Source organism: Pavona decussata, unplaced genomic scaffold, assembly GCF_977016875.1.
Source record: "Pavona decussata unplaced genomic scaffold, jaPavDecu1.1 SCAFFOLD_401, whole genome shotgun sequence".
Lineage (NCBI taxonomy): Eukaryota > Metazoa > Cnidaria > Anthozoa > Scleractinia > Agariciidae > Pavona > Pavona decussata.
In genome coordinates this window covers 198739-225724 of record NW_028145770.1, presented here as the reverse complement: position 1 = coordinate 225724, position 26986 = coordinate 198739, and the positions used below count along the sequence as shown (strand labels likewise).

At 37.3% G+C, this 26986-nt stretch overlaps 2 protein-coding genes across 2 annotated transcripts in view; both read right to left on the bottom strand.

Annotated features, from left to right (window-relative positions):
* LOC146451102 (uncharacterized) overlaps window positions 1–24481 on the bottom strand; it is a 33695-nt gene extending 9214 nt beyond the window's left edge. Inside the window, exons 1-16 of the mRNA XM_085099579.1 lie at window positions 24348–24481; window positions 20126–20543; window positions 19385–19498; window positions 14846–14979; window positions 12774–12890; window positions 7516–7632; window positions 7199–7312; window positions 6841–6954; window positions 6218–6331; window positions 5790–5903; window positions 5435–5548; window positions 4512–4625; window positions 3960–4073; window positions 3299–3412; window positions 1937–2050; window positions 1171–1284 (exon numbers count right to left, since the gene is read on the bottom strand). Coding sequence (XP_084955705.1) covers window positions 1171–1284; window positions 1937–2050; window positions 3299–3412; window positions 3960–4073; window positions 4512–4625; window positions 5435–5548; window positions 5790–5903; window positions 6218–6331; window positions 6841–6954; window positions 7199–7312; window positions 7516–7632; window positions 12774–12890; window positions 14846–14921 — 1450 coding nt within the window. The 5' untranslated portion in view covers window positions 14922–14979; window positions 19385–19498; window positions 20126–20543; window positions 24348–24481. The remainder of the gene's footprint in view (window positions 1–1170; window positions 1285–1936; window positions 2051–3298; window positions 3413–3959; window positions 4074–4511; window positions 4626–5434; window positions 5549–5789; window positions 5904–6217; window positions 6332–6840; window positions 6955–7198; window positions 7313–7515; window positions 7633–12773; window positions 12891–14845; window positions 14980–19384; window positions 19499–20125; window positions 20544–24347) is intronic.
* Window positions 24482–25517: 1036 nt separating this feature from the next.
* LOC146451101 (uncharacterized) lies at window positions 25518–26369 on the bottom strand. The gene has a single exon (XM_085099572.1). The coding sequence runs from the start codon at window positions 26367–26369 to the stop codon at window positions 25518–25520; it is 852 nt and encodes a 283-aa protein (XP_084955698.1).
* Window positions 26370–26986: the final 617 nt, after the last annotated feature.

The following is a 26986-nucleotide window of genomic DNA, read 5'->3' as shown; positions in this document are numbered from 1 at the left end:
GAAAATAGTAAACAGCATTCTTCTTCACGTAGAGACTACTTTTTTGTTTTAAAATGGCTCAGATTAGAAAGACACGAATTTCATAGTAGCACTTTGAGTGTTGTTCGCATTTAAGCGAGAATTGTCTGCGTTCCCTTTTTAGATTTAAATAAAAGCTAATCTGAATACATTTTTCATTTAAGAAAGATTTTTGCCTTTATTTTTTCTGTCGATTTTTATCAGTTGATTAAACTTGGTAACGAAGGAATCTTAAGACAGCCCGTAAATCAGCTGCAGAAACAAAAGTTACTGACAAGGCGTAACTGCCGGTCTCGAATCTCGTGGTTTAGTCTTTACATTTTTGGTGAAAAGGGTAGTTTTACGTGAATCATGGAAGTACCAACGAGACGACACCAACTTTTTTCTCACCTTTTTATGAAATTCAGTGTTCAGCGTTACTAACTCGCCCATCTTTGACTGTATTTTCAACACTACGTCAATACCGCCCGCCTAAGAAATTTCAATATTACGTACCCACCAATTTCTATTTTCCTTTGTATTCAACTATCTTTCCCACACTAATCAAATTTATCCATGAGCTGGCTCACAGAAGCCTTTGATTGAAATGTGGTGCAGAATAGCCCATTTACAGTTGTGTGCTTAGTGACCTGGCCTTGGATTGTAAGCGAGGCTGGGGATGACCTTGCTTTTGTACAAGCCTCACTGCTTTTCATTTGCAGATCATACTGGTTTTTTTTTATCTAACTAGTTTGTATTTACATATGAAAAATAGTGAGGTTTTTCTTTATATTACAAGGTCATCCCCAGCCTCGCTTGCAATCCAAGGCGAGGTCACTAAACACGCAACTGTAAAATGGCCTATTGTAGACAACGTACAGGATATCCTGCTGAAATCGCATTGAAATCGAGGCTGGTTATCATATGCGATTTGTAATCACAGCCTTGCGTGAGAAACATGCGGTGAGGCTGCGACAAGAGTTGTATAAAAATCGCACTTGTAAACTGGTCGAAATAAGGGATCGCAAGCGAAAACCAGGAATAACTATCCACTGGCTTGGTATATAATAAGAAGAAATGGACAAATGGCGAAACAGAGTCCGGTTAAGCTGTAAGGAACAAATTGTGATAACCTGAGGTCAAGGAATATTAACAATTATGGGTTATGCCTACCAATGCTACAATTTTTCCCCGAGAAGCCTTGAGGACAAGTGCAGTTGAAATCATTCACCGCATCCGTACAACGGCCGCCATTTCGACAAGGATTCTCGGCACAGTCGTCGATGTCTGAAATACAAAGGAAATCTTGCACGTGGCTATGAAGTTCAGATGACATGGTTTAAAGAGAGGCAGACAGACACATTGATTGATTGATTGACACTTTATTTATTCTCGGGGTTCCAATTAGTAACTCTATGAAACTGTCTTACTTGGAAAGCAAGCATTAAAAATAATACCAGTTATTAAACATTATATGAACTGGACATGAAAAAAGTAGACTATAGATACCAATTAGAGCATGACAGATGATAACTCTCGTTTTACCGACGACATATTTACCGCCTGCAGTTACAGAGAACATGGGGGCTATTCCATAGCTCTGCGACGTTGTAAGAGCTTTCCATATGTTCGGTCTGAGGTTTCAAACGAACACCCTTATTTCGATATTATATTTCGCATTCTCTGCGGGTTTGAAGAGCTTTTGCAGACAGGAAGGCGCATTATTATTCTGACTTATGTATATCACGAGTGCCATCTATCACCAAGTGCTGACTACTTTAGATTATGAAGGGTGTCACCGGATCTGTTATCATACACCTGTTTAGTAATGATTATGGGACACTGGTTTTGTAACTTTGAGTAAAAACTAATTCTAGCATTAAATTTTACTGACTTAGCAATCATGCAAAATAGTTAAACCTTGAAGTAAATTTCTTACCAAAGCTGCAATTCTTTCCACTGTAACCAGCAGCACAGTTGCAAGTAAAATCGTTTACCGCGTCAGAGCAATTTCCTCCATTTTGGCACGGTTGACGAGCACAGTCATCAATATCTGACAACAAAGAAGTATGCAAAGTCATAAAACGAGTCTGCCACCTTGAGCGTAGTAAAACAGTTATAAACGTACAAACTCCGCGCTGGCAGAATACACACCCCTCCCGCCCTCCCCCTCCCCTCTTTGTTCACCACCTACTCCGTGATATAACATTTTCTAAAAATTTCACAGTGGGGCCACCCCCTAAATGTTGCATGAAAAAGTGGGGTTTTTGGTTAATTGTCGATAATTTTGTTACTCTTCATCATTTCTTTACCAAACTTGGTAATTTAAAATGGGACTTTGTGCCAAACAATTTGACATAAATGGTAATGCCAGATGTCAAATTATGACGTCATAATTGGTGACGTCATATTATTCTTTAAAATAACATTTTAGAAATTTTAATTTTTTTCTAGCGTGTTATAAAGAACACGTAAAGAGGTGTTGAATGCTGTAAACAGTTTGTCGATGAAGCAGATAATGGATGAGATATGGCATTTTGGATTTTAAAAATTTCACAGTCTCAAAATACGGTTCCCCCTTGTGTAATACGTTTGAAATTGAGTGTTGTTTTGTTGCGTCAACGCCACCATTTAAGTTGCAGATAAGATGTCTTTAATGACAAAAGCTAAATAAAAAAAATAAACTGGGAAAAGGATTTTACTGCCAGAGCTAGAGCCCCCAAACCAGTTTTGTGACGCAATTAAGTGTCACGTGATCAATTATGCACTTCCTAATATTATCGTTTTCAAGCCAAAAACTTAAATTCTAAAATGATACGATTTTTTGGAACACAAGAAGTCTATTTTACCAGATTATTAACATGCATGAAAAAAAAAACTTTACCAAAAAAAAAATCAACATGGTTGTTTTTAGAAGAAAAGTATGGTTTCGGAAGGGGGGGGGGGGGGGGGAGGGGGAGGACTTTAAGTATCTTTAAATTGCCATAAATCAAATTACGTTTGTCGTAGCGAAGTACGGTTTTCAGCATTTTACTCCTCTTGCCAAGTTCTTTCAGATGGCATAACATTTTTTATCAAATTTGAAATTTTTAGTTAACCCTTTTTGTGACGTCTTCCATCATGACGTCACAATTTGACCTTTTTATTAATTCTCAAACTTAAAATAAATTGGGCGCCCACCAAGGATTTTTGCCAAGTTTGGAAAAAAATATGAAAACGAAGCAAAATTAGTTTAAATGACACATTTGGGGGGTGGTTTGGGCCCACCGTGAATTTTCTTAGACATGGACAATATCCCTACCAATACTACAAATCTTTCCGCTATAACCAGCAGTACAGTTGCAAATAAAATCGTTTACAGCGTCTCTGCAATTTCCTCCATTTTGGCACGGTTTAACAGCACAGTCGTCAACATCTGAAGAAAAAAAAACATGCATTATAAGAAACGGGAGTATTTACCATTAGGGATCACAAAACTCTGTAAAACCAAACATTTTACCAGAACTTTAACTGGCAAATTTTGCTCTTATTTCCCACATAAGTTTAAATTTTTCTTTGTGTTGTTTCCACGTTTAAAAGTCAAGTTAAGCATCTTACAGTTTTACTAATCATGAGTTGTTAACTGGTATTTATTTATTTATTTATTTATTCTTCTCCTCTCCTTTTTTTAATGATCAATCAATTGCTTTGCTCAAGCTTCAGTGACAACCTACCTTTTATATTTAAACATTATTTAGTTTTACTCAGCTTGAATAGCTTTCCAATTATTATGAGTAAATTTTACCTCTTTTGTATTAATATGTTTATGTTGTAAATTAAGTTTAACATTTCAATTTGGTAATAAAGCTTGTTGTTGTTGTTGTTGTGTCAGATATAACAATTGCGAACTAAAGGAATGTAAAAGAAAAAAAATACGTAGTTATTAAGCATATAAAATAAATCAAAAGGAATTTTATCCTCACCGACGCTACAATTCTTTCCACTGTAACCAGCAACACAGTTGCAAGTATAATCATTTTCAGCATCGGTGCAATTCCCTCTATTTTGGCAAGGCTGAACAGCACACTCATCAATATCTGACAATATTACCACAAAATGAATTTGTTAGAATCAGGGGTAACAAAACTTAGAAAAAGCAAAGGTGCACTTTAAATTATACCGGCAAATTTGCTTGAACTTCCCATATGAATTGACTTTTATTTCTTTGTTTCAATCCTTTGTTTAAATTTAGCAGTAAATTTTGGTCACAGCTGATCAGCACAGTCATCAATATCCGACAACAAAGAAGTACACATAGTCATAAAACGGTTTTTCTCTACTATTATGGTTAAAAAAATTCTACCTTTTTAGTACTACACTGATTTTTTAAATAAGCCGAGAATAAAAAAAACGTACGCTACCTCCAAAATTGTACTTTCGTAAACTGGCATTTTACAGTTTCCTGTACAAAAAATGTGCAACAAAGTAATGCATCAATCATACAAAATAATTTAAGGAGTAAAATTTATACTCACCGACGCTACAATTCCTTCCACTATAACCAACAACACAGACGCAAGTATAACCATTTACAGCGTCAGTGCAGTTTCCTTCATTCAGGCACGGTTGAACGGCACAATCGTCAATATCTGACAATAAAGAAGTACGCATAGTCAAAAGAGGCTTATTGGAGTACTCAGCTGTTCTCTTTGGCAGCCCACGGCTTGAATAAAAGGAAGGAATTTCATTCAAAAAAACAGAATCTGTTATAATTAGGTTACGTTCCTGCATGATTAATCGTTGAAAGGCCCTTTTCTTGGATTTTGTCAGCCATTTAGGTGTTAGGTGGACTCAAAGGCCCTGCCCGGGGAACTTATTATGATTAGGTTTGTTTAAGGGCCCCTCTAGGGATTTTGTTGTTTATTGGCCCTTTCGGGCTCCAAAGGCCTTGTTCTGGGATTTTGTTACGCAATATTTTTATGTGAGGATTGATTTCCTTTCTTCAGACATTTGTGTCTGATGCCTGCAGCATTGCCCATTCAGTAATCTAATTAACACACTAATTAGCACCACTTTTTGTTCTTTTCTGGTATCTTGTACCTTTTGATGGTATTTAGTTTTAATGAAGTAATTACTAGCACCTTAATCTCATTTAAGGTTCGTTTTTATCCGAAAGTTTTAGTAACTGAAAAAGGTCTTTGACTGAAACGTTTTATTAATTTTTTCACCCTTTTTTACGTCAGAAAGTTGTCCGTCCTCGCTCTTCTTTTAACTTTCTATATATATTATATTTCTTTGCGCTTTTTTTGAAATAAGCCATAAATCAAAAAGATAAAAAAAACTTCCTCAAGAATTGTGCTTCCGTAAACCGACATTTTAAAGTTTTCTGTACAAAAGTTGGATAATAAGTAATGCATTAATCATACAAAATAATTCAAAAAGTAAAATTTATACCCACCGACGCTACAATTCTTTCCGCTATAACCAGCAACACAGTTGCAAGTATAATCATTTAGAGCGTCAGTGCAGTTTCCTCCATTTTGGCACGGCTGATCAGCACAGTCATCAATATCTGAAAACAGATTAGTACATATAGTCATAAAACGATTTTTCTACTTTGATGGCTAAACAAAATCCTAACATTTTTATTTCTACGCTGATGTTTTAAATAAGCTGTGCATAAAAAAATAATGAAAAATAAGCTACCTTTAATATTTACTTCTGGCATTTTAGAGTTTCGTATACAAAAAACTGTGCATAAAAGTAATGCATAAATCATACAAAATAATTCAAAAAGTAAAATTCATACTCACCGACGCTACAATTCTTTCCACTATAACTAGCAACACAGTTGCAAGTATAACCATTTACAAGGTCTGTACAATTTCCTCCATTTTGGCACGGCTGATTAGCACAGTCATCAATATCTGACAATAAAGAAGTACGTATTGTCATAAGACCGCTTTACTACTATGATGGTAAAACAAAATCCTATAACCCAAAAGCCGCGACATGAATGTAAGTGGTAAGTTAGCCTTTTCTACTGCACGCCTAGATATATATTCCTTTATATTTTTACAATAATGTTTGAATTAAGCCATAAATCAAAAAGATAAAAATTACTCTTCCTCAAGAGTTGTACTTCCGTAAACTGGCATTTTTAATTACAGTTTCCTGTACAAAAGTTGAACACTTAAGTAATGCATCAATCATACAAAATAATTCAAGAAGTAAAACTCACCGACGCTACAATTCTTTCCACTATAACCAGCAACACAGTTGCAGGTATAGCCATTTACAGCGTCAGTGCAATTTCCTTCATTGAGGCACGGTTGAACGGCACAGTCATTAATATCTGACAACAAAGAAGTATGCATAATCATTAAACGACTTCACTACAATGATGTTATAACAAAATCCTAAAACCCGAAAGCCGCGACATGAATGTACGTGGCAAGTCAGTCTTTCCTACTACACACCTAGATATATATTTATTTATACTTTTGCACTGTTGTTTGAAATAAGTCATTTTAATCAAAACGATAATTAAAACAACTCTTCCCCAAGAGTTGTGCTTCCGTAAACCGGCATTTTACAGTTTCTTCTACAAAATTGTAGACTAAAGTAATGCAAAGAAGTACCTATAGTCATAAAACAATTTTTTCTGCCATGACGGTTAAACAAAATCCTACTATTTTTATTTCTACGCTGATGTTTTAAATAAGCTGTGCATAAAAAGATAATGAAAAATAAGCTACCTTTAATATTTACTTCTGGCATTTTAGAGTTTCGTATACAAAAACTGTGCATAAAAGTAATGCATAAATCATACAAAATAATTCAAAAAGTAAAATTTATACTCACCGACGCTACAATTCTTTCCACTATAACCAGCAACACAGTTGCAAGTATAACCATTTAGCGCGTCAGTGCAGTTTCCTCCATTCTGGCAAGGTTGAACGGCACAGTCATCAATATCTGAAAACAAAGAAGTACACACATTCATAAAACGATTTTTCTGCTACAATGGTTGACGAAAATCCTACCATTTTCATTTATACACTAATGTTTTAAATAAGCCGTGCATAAATAAATGAAAAATAAGCTACCCCCAAAATTTACTTCCGTAAACTGGCATTTTACAGTTTCTGTAAAAAAAATTGTGCAACAAAGTAATGCATCAATCATACAAAATAATTAAAAAAGTACAATTTAAACTCACCGACGCTACAATTTTTTCCGTTATAACCAGCAACACAGTTACAAGTATAATTATTTACAGCGTCGGTGCAATTTCCTCCATTTTGGCACGGTTGAACGGCACAGTCATCAATATCTGACAGCAAAGAAGTACTCAAAGTCATAAAACGACTATATTTTCACACTATTGTTTGAAATAAGGCATAAATCAAAAAGATAAAAATACACTTCCTCAAGATTTGTACTTCCGTAAACTGGCATTTTAATTGCATTTCCGGGTACAAAAGCTGTACACTTAAGTAATGCATCAATTATTCAAAAAGTAAAATTTGTTCTCACCGTCGCTACAATTCTTTCCACTGTAACCAGCAACACAGTTGCAAGTATAATCAGCAATTCCAGCGTCAGTGCAGTTTCCTCCATTTTGGCACGGTTGATCAGCACAGTCGTCAATAACTGACAACAAAGAAGTCATAGTCATAAAACGAATTTACTACTGTGATCGCATAACAAAATTCTATAATCCGAAAGCCACGACACGAATGTAAGTGGTAAGTTAGTGTTTCCTACTACAAGCCTAGATAGATAGGCTTGCCGGCAATCGCATGATTTGCTGTCAACAGTCCACTTAACGAAAACTCCAATCATCAGTTATCATCAAGCAACCGTCACATGCAAAGACAACAACACTTCTGAAACATACATCGAACCCACAGAAAACGATTTCAAGAGAAGATACAGAAATCACTCTCCATCATTCCGTCACGCAAAACACAGGAACTCCACTGAACTCAGTAAACATATCTGGACTCTTAAAGACAGTGACATTGACCACTCTATCTCATGGCGTATCATTTCATCTAGCTCACCTTAAAACAGCTCAAGTAAAAGATGTAATCTCAGCCTCAAAGAGAAAGTTTTAATCATCTGTCGACCGGATCTGTCATCACTGAACAAACGTAACGAACTAGCATCTTCTTGCAGACACAGAAATAAAGCGTTACTACGTAACAACTAAACATTGCAACTTTAAATGTTAAATTTTAAATTTTCCGCAACGGTAATTATGTAAATTTTTTAGTATATAAACGATGTTTATGTATTTTATTGTCATTAAAACCCCCTGAAAAGTGAGAGATCACGAAACAGGCTTGTCGGGATGAAAGTGTTTTTTTTTTTATTTTTTTTATTTACTATATACAGTCGGACCTCTATTAAGCGGCCACCCTCCATTAAGCAACCACTTTTCAAAGTCCCGAATTATTATTTTGTCAGTAAAATGCTGTATTCGATACCTCTATTCAACAGCCAACCTCTATTAAGCGGCCAGTTTTCAAAGTCCCCCGGGTGGCGTTTAATAGAGGTTCGACTCTACTACGCTCTACTTTTATGTATCGAGCACTGTAATACGAAAAAATCAAAACACAGTCTTCCTATATATAAAAGATGAACTTTTGGAGTCGGACTAGTTCAAACACATTTAATTGCTACTCGGAGTTTCATGCTTCTAGCGAAGCAATCATCAGGCAACTGACAACAATAACGGTTACATGAAAAGATATACAAATTTGAAAATAGGGAACAATGATTGCTTGCGTGATGTGTCAAGATTCTATTGGGCAGCAAAACTGAGCGCAATTTAGAACGATCGGGTAAACTAAGTAAACGCGAAATTAACAGAAACCTCTTAGAATGCCTGCAAATCGATGTCAGTTCATTTCTATGATTGAGTGTTGACATTTCCGGTCTGCAAATTATGAAATATTTCTCCCATAAACAAAGATTACATTTTTTGTTGACATTTGAATAGATCTAGCTTGCTTCCCTTTTCTCCATTAATGTTTTCAACTTCTTTGAGCTCAGTTGGATTATACCCTTGTAATGTATACCTGCATTTTTGAAAACATGGCTCCAGAAATATTGCCTTATGTTAGTTTCTCTTGTGAGATTTCACTTATTTATTATTTTTTTTTTTGCATTGTTTTTTTTTTATTCTAAGTTAACAAGAAAAAAATATAAAGGGTCATTAGCAGATATTTATAAAATCAAAATATTTTTCTCCCCCCCCCCCCTCCCTCCCTCCCTCCCTGTTTTGCTAACCTAGCCCCACTCTCTCTCAAACGTCTTTTAACCGCGCAACGATTTGGCTTTGAATTCGGCGCGCGCTCTGAGATCAGAACTAAGTCATTAGACCTAGCGTTTCGATTGGCTTCCTGAAGCAAAGTTTTCCTAAAGACATCATTAAGTCTAATGAGGGAAAAAGTCTTACGAGTGCAGCGTCCTGCCTCGTCTAATATGCTCCCTATTTAGTTCTTTTCAGCTAAACGGGTAACTTTCAGTTACTCGGGCGTGAACTATTAAGGATAGTATGTTGTGTGCTTTGCTTGAGGAGGTGACAGTCTTTGGCTTTAAAAAGTAGGTCTTAGGGATGATTTGTTTTCGGCCAACGTGGAATTTCCGCGAATTTGTTACCCAGCCAAAGACTTAGTATATTTTTGTGGTAGAAAAGGGCGCTAACCCTTCCCTTTTCAAATGTTGATTTCAACATCCGGGACTTCAGTTAGTATGGAAAACACTAGCAACGATGGCCAAGAATTGTGATTAAAAAAAGCGTGAGTTTGAAAAGCTATTCGATTACTTTTCACCCTTATAACTGTAGCGTCGTTAGGTTAGTGATCGATTAGTCGAGAAGTGCGATTTTGGGTGGTATTTCCGCTCTCGAGTTTCATAAATAGTTTCCTGCAGATGTTCGGTCGCCGTGATTCTAGTTCGCGTGCAGCATGAATCTAGTACAAACATAAAAAAATCAATTGTCAATTTTCTCTCAAGAAGCCGATCCTGTTGAAGAAAGCTAGACTTTAGCACTAAAAGACCGGGTTTTGGGCGAGATTTTAGATGCGTAGGCGCGGTTAATCATTGCTAAATTGTGACACATTTTGTAGGAAGTTCACAGGTCATGTTTCATTTCATACAAATGTTTTTACTTAGTGTCATGTCTAATTCCAAAGAAAAGCCTCTTTCGTTTTTCTCTTCCATACTATTCTTTGACCTTGCTTAAAATCTTGTGATAAACCCTAATTGAAGTCTTGTTAAGGACTAGCATATTCCTTCAGCCTAGAAGGTCTCAAAATGCACCAATTTCTGGGGGCTATGTCTTAAAAAATTCAGGTATATAATAGTACTGTGAATAAAGAAGCTGCAAATCCAACAATGTAGTCACAAGTTAGTAGGATCCAAAGGATACACAATGTCTGTGGGTGTTTGCGTTCGAGAAACGAAGCTAACGAATGGTGCTCATAGCGGGAACAGTCACAGGTAACGTACTGGTAACGTGCATAGCTGTAAACAGCTACAGAGCCAGGTTAAACGCCTTAAGACAGTGTTGCTCTTGGCTAACGGCTAACGGAGTTCAAACTTCAGCTAATGGATGCTAACGCCTAAGCTGGTTGTTCTAACGGATGCAAATTTTTGCTAACGGATACATGAACTGTTCTAACGGTTCGAGACTAACGACTAACGCTTTTACTCGCAGTACTAACGGTTTTCCTTAAACGTTTAACGGGTTACTAACGGTTAACTAACGGATGACTAACGGATGACTAACGGACGACTAACGCTTTCGGCCGTTTAACGGATAAGCGTTAGTGTACGTTTTCCCGTGTGTGGTCACAAATATTTAATAGTAGAATAAACAAATAGCAACAGCGAACTACTAACTGATCCTTTTTGAATGGAAAACATATGCCGTGAGTGAGAATCGAATCCGCGTCCCCCTGGATACTAGTCGGGTGTGCTAACCACTGCACCATCACGACAACCTGCTGGCAACAGAGCAATTAGTGAGGTAACTGGTTTGCCACGGGGTTCCCCGGCGTTTAAACATTCAGGAACAGGACATACATCATTCAAAAAGGATCAGTTAGTAGTTCGCTGTCGCTATTTCTTTATTCTACAACTACTAGTTTTTCTTTCTGAGAGAACGATTGAATACAAGGGTTATCTAGTCAATCAGGGTTATTCCTCTAAATTAGTAGACGATCAATTTCTCAAAGCCTCAACTACATCTAGAAATGATTCACTTAGAACTCGTGCTAAATCTAAAAAGAAATTATTTCCATTTGTGACCACATTTAATCCAAATTTACCTAATGTAGGTCGCATATCATTAGAAAACACGTAGATATTTTGGAATCCAACCCCAAATTAAAAGAACTTTTTCCTCCAAATTCCATCATAGCCTCTTTTGGCAGATCTAAAAACCTTAAGGAACTGTTGGCGCCATCTCGTTATGGCCCTAACACCGAGCATGAAAGGGCTGTTGAGGTTCAGGGTTGTTTTAAATGTAAAAGAACAAGATGCGATCTCTGTCGCAATTTCTTTGTTGAATCAAATTCTTTCCAAAGTTTTTAAACAGGCAAGAGTTACAAAATACGATCAAAACTTTCTTGTGATTCCAAAAATGTTATTTATTTGGCCTCGTGTAAGAAATGTCGCCTGCAATACATTAGTTCTACAACAACCGACTTTAGAGTGAGATTTCGCAACCACAAGTCTGCTATGATCACCAAGAAAAAAACTTGTGAGGTAGCGGTGCATTTTAACAAAACACCGCACGATTTAAGCGACTTTTCATTTCAATGTATTGATCAAGTGCAGGTGACTGCAGACAATTCAACTAACATTGAAAAATTTTTAATCACTAAAGAGGCATATTGGAGTGCACAGTTGTTCTCTCTGGCACCTTTTGGGTTGAATAAACGTCATGAATTTCACTCGAAAAAAAGGATAAACTATAATTAGCGCGAAAATAACTAGCAAGTTTGGCGGTCATTAAAATTTAGTTGTTCAAAGGCCCCGGCCACGGATCTTGTTAGCTTTGTTAGCGTAAGGTAATCTCAAGGGGCCCTATCTGGGATTTTATTACGATGTTGTTGTTTAAGGGCCCGGGTTCGGGGCGCCTGTTGTGCCTTGCCGCGGCATGGTTTCAGGGGCTTTGTTTGGGGATTTTGTTGTAACTTTCGGTAACTTTTTACCCTGGTTTCTTGACATTTCCAGCTGACTCGACGAATTACGAAACTTTTTCTTTTTTCTTATCTTATTTGTATTGTATTTGCTCATTAATTTTATTGTTTTTTCGTATTTTGGTACCGCATTGTTATAGTTTTCCACTTAGTAATTACCGATTGTTCATCACTTGTTAATTTTTTGCTACATGTGTTATTACGCCCTGTTATGTAATCATCTTTGTAATGTTATATCATCTTTTATACTGTAATCTTATTCAAGGGAATTGTAATTTATTGATCACTTGCACTGCAACTGATGAAGGTCTACGAACGAAACGCCGGTCTTTTTTATTAATTTTTTTACCTTTTTAGATTTTTTATTGTATATAGTTTTCTTCGCCCGAAGTTGTCTTTAAATTTTTACAATGATGTTTGAAATAAGCCATAAATCAAAAAGATAAAAATAAACTTCTTCAAGAGTTTTACTTTCGTAAACTGGCATTTTGTATTACAGTCTCCTGTACAAAAGTTGTACTCTTAAGTAATGGATCAATCATATAAAATAATTCAAGAAGTAAAATTTATACTCACTGTCGAAGCTACAATTCGTTCCACTATACTCAGGAGTACAGAGACAAACATAACCATTTTCTTCGGGAATGCAATTTCCTCCATTCTGGCACGGTTGAACGGCACAGTAATTAACATCTGACAACAAGCAAAGATGTATTTCCATAAAACAACTCTGTTATCTGAAGGAATTAGATTCTTTCAGCCTTAAAAACCTATACAAAAACTGATTGACTTGCTACTATCAGATTTCAATAAATTTTATCGGTTATGGTAAAACAGGTTTAAACGTGTGAGGTCCGCGTTGACAGAATCTGCTCCTCTCTCCTGACCCTATTTCCCAACCAACCACTTCGTGGTCTAGATTTCTGTTACTTTAGAAGACTTTTCCAGGTAATCAGAGTTTCATTTTTCTCCTTGATAATTGAGCCTACATTTAAACGAAAAAAGTTGACATTCTTTCGAAAATTTCAGAAACTGTAAGCGAACAATTTTGCAGTTTCTTATACAAGGAAGTTATAAAAATTCTTTTATTTTCTGCAGCTTGTAATCGAGAAATCAGCATCTTCGAAGAGTAAACGTCATAAGTAGGAGATGCATTTAAGGAAATGAGAGCGAAAAAAACGCCTGCCCGCAAACCCTGTGTAATCGCCAAACGCCCCTAACTATTTATAGCTGCGCTTGATCAGTGCATTTCCGGCTTTATTCATCACAGCTGGTGCAGTCATGTCACGTACTTCGCGTGATCTAAGTTTCTACTTTGAAATCAAGCATAATAAAGTGAAAGTTGTCTCTGTCTCAAAATAAAAAAGAATCATGAAAAAATAAAGCTACTGTGTGACGGTCAAATTAGTAAATTTAGTAAAGCTTATTTTCTGTGTTCGCTTTCAGAAGATTTATAAGTGTCACGCTGTGCGCCGCAAAGGTCAAATACAGAATATCAAGCACAGATCAGTTCAAAGTTTTATTCGGGGCTATGCGAATACAAACCTTTACCCGGTTCAACTGAACAGTATGCGAGTCGTCCCCAGTTATCACACAAAGCTGCTGGTCAACTGGTGTATCAATCTTTTTCAGCGATCGAAAAAACGGACAGTACTCCTCCGCTGAAGCTATGATAAACGGTTTTTTGCATCCTCAATATCTTTTTAGTCGGTATCCGTATTTTGTTAGTCCCATTGAAGTTGCTTCTTCACAGCACTTTTCAGCGGACAGACAAGGATCACATCAGCACTTTTGCTCGATAAAATCAATTTAAATGCCCTTCAGTCGAACCAACAACGGAAAGGTAAGGCTTTTTCCAAAGGCGGTAGGGAAATCTGCCAATACATCTTGTCTCGACAACAGTGAATTAATTATTTCTTTTTGTTCGGAGCTCAATTCAAGTGATATTCCAATTTCTGAAAGACACGGTTTCATTGAGCACAGTGTTAGTGAAGCTGGAATGAAATGACAAGCGGGCCGATCTGCCGTGGATTGTCAGGCATCAATCAATATGTGACCTACCGCACCAATCAGAGCCCCCGTCTCTCCAGTGCACGGGTTCTGCAAACAAACAATGAGTGCGGGCAGGCGTATTTTTCCCTCCTCTCCCCCTCCCCCCTCCTTTAATTCTCAGCCAGTCGTCCTCTCCCTTAGGGTCACTTTTGACTCGCTCCAGCCCTCTCGCGCTTCCTCGCCCAAGATGACAGCAACGAAGGATTATTCAGCGCTCCCGCTCCAAAAATACGCCTGCATTACAGGCTATACTCGCGCCGGTCCACGATTTTAATGGCCTGGCGCGTCCTACCGTAGTCGTCCTATCTTTAAGTCCTTAATATATTCAAGACTGGGAAATAGACATACTTTCTTTGGAATAAAAGTGAACCTGCAATAAAATTTTTTGTAAGCTAGACCCTTTTTTTTTATTTGTTACTTTTTTCTTTTTAGGACGGGTTCCTGACTGAGAACTTAGACGCAGGAATAATTTTCTTTGACGTTCATCTTAGTGAAATCGATGACCAAGTACGCATCTAAAGAAACAAAACAACCAAATATAGAAATAAATAAGAATAATAAAAATAATAACAATAAAAGGTTATCAAGGAACTTACACTCTTGACTTCTTGGTATATGGAAAAGGAGATAAAGTCCCGAGAGCCAATATACCAGCTTTAAAGTCATAACCATTTCTTTCCGTCAGAAATGCTTAGGTGGTTGCAATTAGCACTCCACTTGTTCCCAAGGTCTAGAGAAAAAAGAAATCGGTGACGGTTGTACATATACATACGACTTTATTTATATGAAACATCATATACTGAACTGCGGATGAAAGATTGAATAGAAGGAAGATCCTCGCAGTTAGAACGCAACTAAAGCAGTTGCGAGAAGAAAGCCTGAAAAAAATTTCAGGCTTGAACGGGATTCGAACCCATGACCTCTGCGATGCCGCTGCAGTGCTCTACCAACTGAGCTATCAAGCAAACTGGGAACTGGTCATATTGTGAGTCCGTAATATACCCGCGAAGGATGAATAAATGAATATGAATATATGAAACATCATATATTAAATTGTGGATGAAAGAGTAAATAGAGGAAAGATCCTCGCAGTTAGAACGCAGTTGCGAAAAGAAAGCCTGAAAAAAATTCATGTGTTGCATGGCTCACTGGTGATTGTCAACAATAAAGTAAAATACATTTATAATAGAACTATCAATGACGACGATGCTTTCCTTTCTGTTTAGGTTTCGTTTATCGACTGCTCTATGAAGACTGAACCATAACAACATAGCCCAACTGAGCAGTGCGCCTTTATATAATGGATGGACTGGTTATAAAACCTTGCCACTGAGGAGACAATAGTGCTGCAATTTATGTTGGGTCTCAACTGTTCATAATCCTTTGTCTAATGTTCACACCACAGATGAATATCTTAAACGAACATTTCTATTGGTCACTTTTAAAATATATTGTGGTTTTTGTGCACGGTCAAGGCCAAAAATGCTAAAAAAAAAAAAACCATACAACAAAGGTGTTTGTCAGGCTTCATAACCATTGCCTTTTATTAACTATGGTCCGACGTGGCTGCTTATTGATAAGTATTGAAAACATCTCTTGTTGCTGTCCTACGTTCTGAAGGTATTTCGTCTGATGTTCAGACGTCAAGTTTTACTTGATGTAATCAAGGGGACCGAACGCAGTTTCCGAGTACTTACGGCTAACCGAACGCTCTTTTCAAGTCCCAACGTCTGATTTTCGCATTATTTTTCAGCTATTCCTTTCTGGGAATGCGTAGCCACTATGCTATCTTGCTGTGAGTTAGTTCGTAAATAGGAAACTTTTGGAATAGTAGAATTTACACGAAGTTGGGTCGAGTTTACCACGACAAATTGACGAGATTTCAGTCAGCTTTATTCGCATGGAAGGTCCTATCGGTAATTCAAAATGGCTGGCGCGTCTCTCATGCGTTTATTTTCAAGGAGGCAGTTTGTGGTTCGTGGAAGGAAAACAGAATTTCAAAACTGTAAAATGAAAAGAAAAACTTTTTAATGAATACTCGGCTTCTTAAACAAAGGACATCAGTGAGTTAAAAGCGATGAAATTCCTGTTCGAGATTGTGTCTGCAGCACTGAAAACGTGTGATCGCAGATCATCGCAACCAAGATCTGCAAATCATCACACTTGCTCTAGACTTTCCTGGAAATTTTCATGTGCTCCTGGGAATGCAATTTAGAAAACATTACAGGTTTGAATGTGAATTTTACCGTGCTTTAGGTTTAACTTATAAACAAATTGTCATATTTCAAATAGCTTTAAAGTGACTCACAGTTCGCTTGCATCGGTAGCCTCCACGTAACTTCATTCGAGGCGAAGATTGAACGACTTGGCTTTTCCGGCTTGAACACAGGTCTGTCTGATTAAATTTTTCAATTAAGAAAGCTTATTCTCTGTTTATCTGTGTGTCTTGATTCACAAAATTTCCTCACCACGCGATCTTATGTAAACCATACGAGAATTAAACCATATCTATCTATTAATGTCTCTGTGTAAACAAACCCAAACCCTCCAGCGCCGGCATTAACCAAAAAACTCAGTTCTAACAAAGTCCTCTTTTATTCACAATTTCGGCACTGACTAGAGCTGATCATTTATCCCTCTGCATTTTATACAACATTGTTTTTTTTTACTGCAATATTGTACAAAAATAAAGCAGTAGCCACATGCAGTCATAGACTGTCTTTTAATTATTTCACTCCATTGCCCTTTGTTCTCTGTTTCTCGTTCATTAGTCTTCTTTGTTTTCTTGGGTTGTTTTCGTACTTTCTAGTTTTATTTTGCATGATGCTATATATGTATAGGTTACTTGTTAGTTTTGTTTTTTGTGCCTATATTGCGTTAGTAGTTGAAAGTTCAAGTTCAAGTTTTGCTCGGTTAAATTTTTAAGTCAAGCTTCAATTCAAGTTCCAAGTTCTTAACACTTTTCACTAAGTCTTCTCGTCACATTCGTCTTGTAAGTATTCTTCGTTTATATCGTTTTCTATTGGCTTGGTCATTTTCATTGTTAATTTACTTATCTCTGTTATTTTGTTATTTTCTGTTACCTTACTTACCTTCGTCAACAAATGTTTGTACGAATGGAGTATGAGTTAATGCGTTTGCGACGACAATACATACAGCGCAAACGCAATCGCCACTATCGTTTCTTTGATTTGTTTGGTATTTGAAAAAAGAGTTAAATTTAGCTATGGTCGCATTTTGTTAATGATCACAGGATTAATTAAAAACCACAGTTTGACAGCTACAAAACGTGTGTTATGGTGTTTTGCTGCCAATATTCCTCGGAGCTCTTAACAAGGGATTCAAGGTCAAATCCACTAGAAATATATGAGGCACGCGTATTTAAAAGTCGTGTTATATTATAAAATTTATCAAAGACTCCATGACATAATCACTCGATGTTTGATCAGGTCTATTTGTTTTCCATATTGGAATCTATATTGGAGCTCGAACAGTTTTTAAATTTCCATCAATTTATGTGACCTACATTTCGTTGCATATTAAATTTGTATGCAAGGTTTGGCAACTATGAGATAAAACTATTTTAAAAACACATTAAACAAGAAGCTCCGCTATAAAAGGGCAAGCCCATCCTTCATTCACACCTTTGTTGGCGTGAGATACAAATTTAGGCGCTGTTCAGTCGTGGCAAGTTGTAGACTCAATCGTCCTCTGAAAAATATGCCTCAAAATGTTATAATATCACCACAGCAGTATAAGATATCAAGTTCTTATTTGTTTAACACGGGTTATTCTAAAAACTAAGCCAATTTTGTCGGTAAAACCGAAGAAAAAAACAAATGTTGCTTGTCCGTTATTTACGCTCTGATATTTGATTGACAACTAAACAGTCAGAATGGCCTGGCCAGGCGTCTTTTATACCGGAACTTAATGTCTAAACTGATGCAACTATCAGTGTTTTCAATCCGACTTTTAAAAGCTTTCTTCGGCAGAATATTGTAGCATACATTCGTTGACATCACTCACATTAAGTTCTGTGCGCAAAGTATATCTGCTGTGCGATGCACTTTACTTTGAGCTGGAGTGAAAACTTGAACACTAAATTTTTCTTTAAGGTACGAGCGACACTGTTATACATTTTGAAGAATGTAAAAATAATATCATGAGATGAGGACATTAAAAACTTAGGCCCGGTTCATACGTCGAATTTCTGCCGTGTCGAATTCAATTAAACTAATTAAATTCGACAGAAATTCGACGTAATAATCAGCTGCCGAATTTCTGCCGCACGTTCGATTGGTCTTGTCGCATTATCCGGCAGAAATGCGGCACCGATTCAAACGTCGCATTTCTGCCGTGTTGAATCGAATTCATACATTTAAATACATTATGTTAATGTATTGAGCATGCGTAAATCAAGGCTGACCGTCCAAAATGGCGTCATGGCACCCGCGGGATTCCATCGAAGAAGAAAGCTCAACTGAAGTGGAGAAATTTTTCATAGAAAACTACATGGAAGTACTGCAGGAGAGCTATTGTAACTCTGATGATGACATTGATGAAGAAGTGCACATTAAGGAGAATATTTTGGTCACGCGTATATTCGTCCGCCATGTTGGATACTCTAGTTTTATCATATTTTCTGATGACCGACAGACACTGCAATATCGACTCTGAATTAAGTGCGGCACAAGTCGGACGTCTGAATCAACAGTCGCATTTCTGCCGCACTTAATTGAATTGAATTCCACACGGCAGAAATTCGACGTATGAACCGGGCCTTAGTTAAATTTTATGCTGTATGGTCGAATCCGGAATAACGATTTTGTTTCAAAATGGTCATCAAACAGATTTACAACTAAACGTGTTGCTTAAAGTTAACGCATTGTAACAAGAAAGCTCACAAGTCTTAGTTTTCATAGTCCATTTTAGCAGAAAGTAGAGGCCCAAGGCAAAATAGAACCATAAAGGGCTCTTCCTATTTTATTCACAATGATCACCGGAAATAAATTTAGCTTATGTATTAGTGAAAGGGAACAAATTTAAATAAAAATGTTGCTATTATACTCCTAGAAAAAGAAGTGTAAAACTCTGCATGTCTTACTTCACTTGGCTGAAATATTCATTGGACTCACCTGTTAATAGATGCGTTTGCAGCTGTAGCTCTGGAGGCAAGAAAACTGGCCCGCTATGTTAGATTTCGTGAGCTATTCGATATACACACTTGTTTATATCTTTCGCCTGTTAAGCTAAAAGAAAAGGAAAGTTTCCTGCTGTTCACTTAATAGATGCGTTTGCAGCTGTAGCTCTGGAGGCAAGGCAACTGGCCCGCTATGTTAGATTTCGTGATCTATTCAATATACGTTAAAAAGGGCGGTATGATAATTAGCATCACTATTCTTTGCATGGCTCACTGGTGATTGTCATCAATAGAGAAAAATATATTTACAATAGAACTATCAATGACGACCATGGTTTCCTTTCTGGTTAGATTTCGTTTATCGCCTTCTCCATGAAGACTGAATCAGAACAACAAAGCCCAACTGAGCAATGCGTCTAAAAATAAAGCGTTAATTGAGAGACTGTTTGCTAAAACTTTGCCGTGAAAACATACTAAAGTGATGCAATTTATGTTAGGCCGCAACCGTTCATAATCTTTTGTTTTACAGTTGAATATCTTAACAGAAACAGTTCTGTTGGTTGCTTCAACACTTTTAAAATATATTGTGGTTTCTGCACGGTCAAGGACAAAAATTCTAACAAAAACATATAACAAAGGAGTCTGTCAGGCTTCATAACCATTGCCTATTACTAACTTTGGACCAACGTGGTTGCTAATTGATAAGTATTTAAAACATCCATTTTTGCTGACCTACCTCCTAAAGCAATTTCGTCCGATGTTAAGACATCAAGCTTTCCTTGATGTAATCAAGGTAACCAAACATAGTTAAAGAGTACCTATGGCTAACCGAACGCCTTTTGCAAGTCCTTTCGCTTTATTTACCATTATTTTTCAACTATTTCCTTTTTCCGTGTATACTTGTGTCACTGACTGAAAAATACCGCTATCAACATTGTTATTGATGGCTTTGAAAAGTTATTTTTAAATTTGGTTTCGCTCTATTCATCCCAATTACCAATGCACCATTCAGGTAATTTAAGCATAAGTTGCGGTTTTCAGCTGCACTTAGTTAGAAGAAAGAACATTGAGCTAATCTGTTTTAAAAGTAATTAACAAAGAAATGCAACAATGCATGTTTTGGACTTGTATGAGGTTCACCACAGAGCACTCAACTGAACGGAAATCTGAGGATTTTAATTCTTGTACTCAACTTTTCTTTGAAACTTCTACAATAATTAGCGCGAAGGTCAGTTACTGGTTTTGGAGATCGTTGATTGTAATCTTACTTACAATTCTATTAATTCTTTCCGTGAACTAAGTTGATAAACTTCTCGATTTCTTTCACTTGATTTTGCCGACCGCGTGGGTTTTACCTTTTAAATATCTTATTTTGTCTCTAGAGTTTAATTAAGACATCTGCAACGATTTCGTTTTTGTTAAAGGATAACTTGGCATGGGTTCTGTTCCATTTATGACCAAGGAAATCTGTAAATTATTTATCTGTCTGATCAATGTTCCTGTTGTTAAGGTGCCATGCTTTGACTTGGAATTGGCCGTGGCGAATATGGCGTCGATCTCATCCGTAATTCGCTGGCATCTAGCTTCGTTCTCACGGGGGCCTCTAATGTGGTCAACATAGACATGTGTACAGAGTTCTTTGGCTGCTTCTGGGTACTTGGTTTCTGAGGGTTTCGCCAGGGTCTAGATCGCTTCAACTGCAGTATCTGGTGCGGTTTATCTTCAACGTTTAACTCGTTCACTGATACTCGGGGCTATTCACTCTCATTTGTTCTCTACAGAAACCTGATTATCTGGGTGAATCATTACTTGATTAAACATCTTGCGCATGTCGCCTGATCACGCAACGTTGTCAAAGCGCCAAGCCATAAGCACGTTAGGCAAACTGTTAACATAATTCGGTCCTTTCTCGAGATGATCATTTAATGACTTTCCGTTTTGTTTCAAAATGGTCACCAGATTTACCACTAATGGTGTTGCTTAAAGTATATGCACTGTGACAAAAAAGCTGGCAAGCCTTTGCTCTCATAGTCCACTTTAGCAGAAAGTAGAGGGCCAACGCAAAATAGAACCATAGGGAACTCTTCCTATCATATTTACAACGATGATCACGAAATAAATTTAGCCAATGTATTAGTTAAAGGAATAAATATGAATAAAAATGTTGCTGTTATATTCCTAGAAAAAAAGTTTTAAACCCTGCATTTCTTACTTCACTTGCCTGAAATATTCATTGGACTCACCTGTTAATTGATGCGTTTGCAGCTGTAGCTCTGGAGGCAAGAAAACTGGACCGCTATGTTAGATTTCGTGAACTAATCAATATACGTTAAAAAGGGCGGTTTGATAATTAGCATGACTAGAATATTTGTTTAGTCTGTGAAGCTAAAAAACACAGGAACGTTTCCTGTTGTTCACTTCTTAGTTAAATACCAAGTGAACGAGCTTTAAAATATTACTGACATAATAGTAGGACAACTGACCACTCATACTCAGTTGACACTCTGTAACAGTGAAAGGGATTTATATCTTGTATCTTTTCAGAGATATTTTAGTTAACCACAAGGCCATGTTTTAACTTGAAGAGAATTGGTCAAGTACTTTATATGCCATGCATGGCTCACTGGTGATAATGTCATCAATAGAGGGAAATATATTCATAATAGAACTATCAATGACGACGATGGTTTCCTTTCTGGTTAGGTTTCGTTTATCGACTGCTCCATGAAGACTGAAACAGAACAACATTGCCCAACTGAGCAATTCTTCTTCGTTAATTGAGGTGCTGGTTATAAAACCTTGCCATGAAAACAATAGTGCTACAATTTATGCTAGGCCGGAACCGTTCATAATCCTTTGTTTAATGAACACACTACAGCTGAATATCTTAACAGGAACGTTTCTTTTGGTTGCTCCAACACTTTTAAAATATTTTGTGGTTTTTTGCACGGTCAAGGCCAAAAATGCTAACAAAAACATATATAACAAAGGAGTGTGTTAGGCTTCAAAACCATTCCCTTTTATTAACTATGGTCCAACGTGGTTGCTAAGTGATAAGTATTTAAAACATCTCTTTTTGCTGCCTTACCTCCTAAGGCAATTTCGTCTAATGTTAAGACGTGAAGTTTCCCGTGATGTAATCAAGGTAGCCAAACATAGTTTAAGAGTACCTAGCTACGGCTAGCCGAACGCCTTTTTTAAGTCCGTTTGCCTTATTTACTATTATTTTTCAGCTTTTTCCTTTTTCCGTGTATGCTTGTGTCACTGACTGAAAAATACCGCTATCGACATTGTTATTGCTGTACTTTGAAAAGGTATTTATAAATTCGTTATCGCTCTATTCAGCACAATTATCAATGTACCATGCAGGTAATTTAAGCAATTATTGTGGGTTTCGGCTTCACTTAGTTAAAAGAAAGAAGATTGAGCTAATCTGTTTTAATTTGTTTAAAAAAAGAGTGTCTACTGAAATGGAATATTATCGCCCTATATCTGCCCTACCCGTGGCGTCAAAATTACTGGGCGGGTTGTTTCCCATAAGTTGTACAGTTTCTGCAATGAACACAAGTTACTTAGTCCTTTTTCAATGGGGATATAGATCAAATCACTTCACTGAATTTTCTTCCGCTGCCTTCTCTGATTTCGTTCGACGTGGTATGGATCAACGTTTACTTACTGGCGCTGTTTTTATCGATATGCGCAAAGCGTTTGATTCTGTCGACCACGATTTATTGATAAACAAGCTAGAATCGTATGGACTTAAGAACACTGAAATGAATTGGTTCAAAAGCTATTTATCTAATCACAAGCAAGTTGTTTGTATTGGGAAAGAGACCTATAATTATTGCCCAATTACGTCTGGGGTTCCCCAAGTATCAATCATAGGTCCCTTATTGTTTGTTTTGTTCATAAATAATCTCCCGAAGGTTTTAACTAAATTTCAAATTGTGATGCATGCTTACGACACGGTTATGTATTTTAGCGCTACCGATTCTCAAGTAATAGAGGACACCTAGACAAGCGAATTGGTACTGGTAAACAAATAGATAATAACTTGTTTATGCATGAGAGCAACACTGAGTGTATGTTATTTGGCACTGGCCCAGGCCAACACTTTCTTCTTCTTTTTCTATAGCTATTGATGGAAAAGCACTTAATCGCGTTTCTGAGTATAAATATCTTGGGGTTGTTCTCAATGCCTCGCTTACGTGGAATGCGGACGTTGATTACTTGATCGGTAAGGTTTGGAAGCGTTAGCGATGTTAGGCCGAGTTAGAAAAAAAACATAAATATGTACACGGCAGGTACCGCTTATGCGTCCTTTATTCTCCCAATTCTTGATTACTTTGATACTGTGTGGAGCTGCTGCAGGAGTGTTAACACTGAGAAGTTGGAGAAGTTGCAGAGGCCTGCAGCACGTATCGTTATACGTCTGGGGAGCAGCGAGAAAGCGCTAATTTTTTTAGGTTACGTAGCTCTGGAGAAAAGACGTGAGACATGTACGGAATCTAGTTAAGAAATGTTTAAGCAACCGCTGTCCACAGTTATATATGCACTATTTTTAATTATAACAGGGGATGTATTGCCCAGAAGGACAAGGAGCAGTTATGAACTTAGACTCCTGACTGTAAAATTAGAATGTAAGAAAAAAGCCTTTTTTTATCATGGCTGTGTAATTTTTAATCAGAATTTTTAATCTGATTTAGATTATTAGGTTTTTGCTTTATATGACATTTTATAGCTATTTTTATTTGTACTTAATTATCATTATTTTTTCTACTCAATTTAGTTTATTGTATAGGGCTTCTATGAATAGCAGTTTTTATCTTGGACAAAAAAACCGTAGGAGTTACCCCTACTGAAATAAAGGTTTCTTATCTTATCTTACAAGTAATTAAGGAAGAAATCCAACAATGCACGTTTTGAGCTTGTATGAGATTCACCACAGAGCACTCAACTTAACCGAAATCTGAGGATTTTAATTCTTGTACTCAACTTTTCTTTGAAAGTTCTACAATAGTCAAACTGGGGAAAAAATACAATAATTAGCGCGAAGGTCTGTTACTGGTTTTACAAATCGTTGATTGTAATCTTATTTAAAATTTTGTTAATCCTTTCCGTTGATTGAGTTTATGAACTTCTTGACTTCTTTCACTTCGTTTTGCAGACCGCGTTGCTTTTACCTTTTAAATATCTTATGTTGTATCTAGAGATTAACTAACACCTTAACTGGTTTACAGTATGGGTGCGAAATACCACCACCCCTCCACTTGCGGAAATCTATTTACGTTTAGATAGAGCAACAATTTTCCAGTTTCGCAACATTCGTCTGGTTGTTTCACTACATTTCATTGTTCATTGTTTAGTTCATGCTTCGTGGCAATTAAACAGAGCTTGTGGATAGGTCCATCATAGACTGATGTTGCAGTCTTTATTCTTGCCTTCCTCACAAAACCATCTGCTCCTGAGAAAACTGCTGCGACTCGTAGTTCGGGAATTTGATTCATTAGCTGTTCCAGTGTCTTCCTTCGTAACGTCTTGCACGTCACTTATTTACTAGTTACTTGCTGAGCCATCTTTCCAGAACCGTTTTCTTGATTGATAAACGAGACTTTTGTATCCACAATGCGCTCGCTTTTTGTAAAGATGTTTTAGGAGTAGATTTACCATTTGATAACCTCTTGGCAAAATGATGGGTTTGCGGATCTCTTTTGGTAGTGATGTGATGTTTACGAGTCACGTGCTAATAACAATCCTTGTTCATCTGCTGTTGGAATTAGCTTCTTTAATCCACGGTAGCTATGTTGATCGTCTGTTGACACCTTGCCAACATCTTTAGTTCAGATTCTCTCAATTCTTGTTGTGAAATTGGGCTTGTGCTGTTTTTTATTTATTTATTTTTTGCGTTCTCGTGTTTTTGATAAATCTCAAGACGTAGGCCAAGGCTTTCCTTGCTTTGGTGTACGTTGAACAATTCTTTATTAACTGTTCCATGATCGGATTTTCGGTTGGCTGTCTGATGTGTGTTGATTCTTCTGGTGAAGCTGCGCAAACTGTTGGTTTCTCAGGCTTTGTAGCTTTTACTTTGTTGGGCTTCATTTTATTTGATGATTCTTAATCGTCTTGTATTAAATTTTCTTCAAACTTTTACCACTCTTCTTCAGGAACCACAGAAATGGAGGGCCTTCCATCCAGCTCTTTAACTCTTCCGGTAGAGCTCCTCTTGTCAGTGAGTCAACCGGATTACAGGCAGATCTGACATACCGAAACACTTCAGTTTCCAGTGCTTCCTGTATATCAGCGACCCTCACAGAGACGACCGGCTTGAATTTCCTTGAATACGATCTAATCCAGGTTAACACCGTATGATAATCCATCCAAGACATTGAATTGCACCTTGTTATCACGGCGAATTCTAGAGCATCTTGGTATGTACTGTACAATCTGGCGAGCGAAAGACATCCCATCAATTCTAAACTTGGAACTGATATCTTCTTCAAGGGCGCATCTAACGCTGTTATCATTAGCGGTATAGAGCGATAACTGCCATCAGCGAGCTTCCATCTGACGAATATGGTTGATTCATAGGCTTTCTCTCCGCTGTCGAAAAACCCGTGGATTCCAGCTAAACCAGCGGCGGTATCTGGTTTCAGCTTTCTGTTAAACTCGTGCGCGAGATGTTGACTGTGGGTTTGAACTTTCTTCCTCCACTTCGTTTGAATCTGTTCGGGTGGGATTTCGTCCAATGAATATCCTGCTCTCCACAATTCCTCTAGATTGATCCTCAATTCGATCGTCGCTGGAGTTACGAGACCTATAAGATCCCACAGCTGAGGGACACAGGCGAGACTATCTCTTTTCGTCAGATTCCTCACATCTGCAAGGATTTGAGTGGAGTCTGCAATTGACTTGATGAACTTGTTCTCTTTTAAGTCGTTGTCTCTGCACGCACAACTATTAGTCGGCTTGACTCCTAACATGAAGAAGGAGTTTCTTCATGTCTTCCAATGCACTGACAGTTCCAACATCAACCGAATTGATTGCAGAAGATTGTTCCTCTCGGTCAAAAAAAAATGGCCTATGACGTACCATCCGAAGTAACTTCTCTTTGCTCTTGGTTCTCCAACGCTACCGGAGATAAAATGGATAACGACAAAGGCATTAGCAAGATGACTGTCCCGATCAAAATAATTAAAAAATTCAACCAGATAAATTCTGGTTATTTGAGATTGCTTCTAAATGTTGGTAGCTATTTACAGTCGTTCTAGACACTGTTTTAGCTGGACTGCACGGTTTATTAACTGCATAAACTTCATAGACTTCTGAATGGCTTCTTCAGAAGTTGACACTACTGTTAAAATAATAAGCTCTGATTCTTCGGACTTCTTCTGTCCTCCAACCAAATTCATGGTTAAGTGTACTTTTATTAGGTCCACTTAAACCGAGTTTCCTTGTAACATTCTTCGAAATAAAACTCGAGTTAGAACCACTATCTAACATAGCGAGGACTTCGACGTGATTTTCATCTTTGTCCTTCATTTTGACTTTCTGTACTGGACAAAGCCAGGGGACGTTCGTCATTTCCTGCGCGCTATGG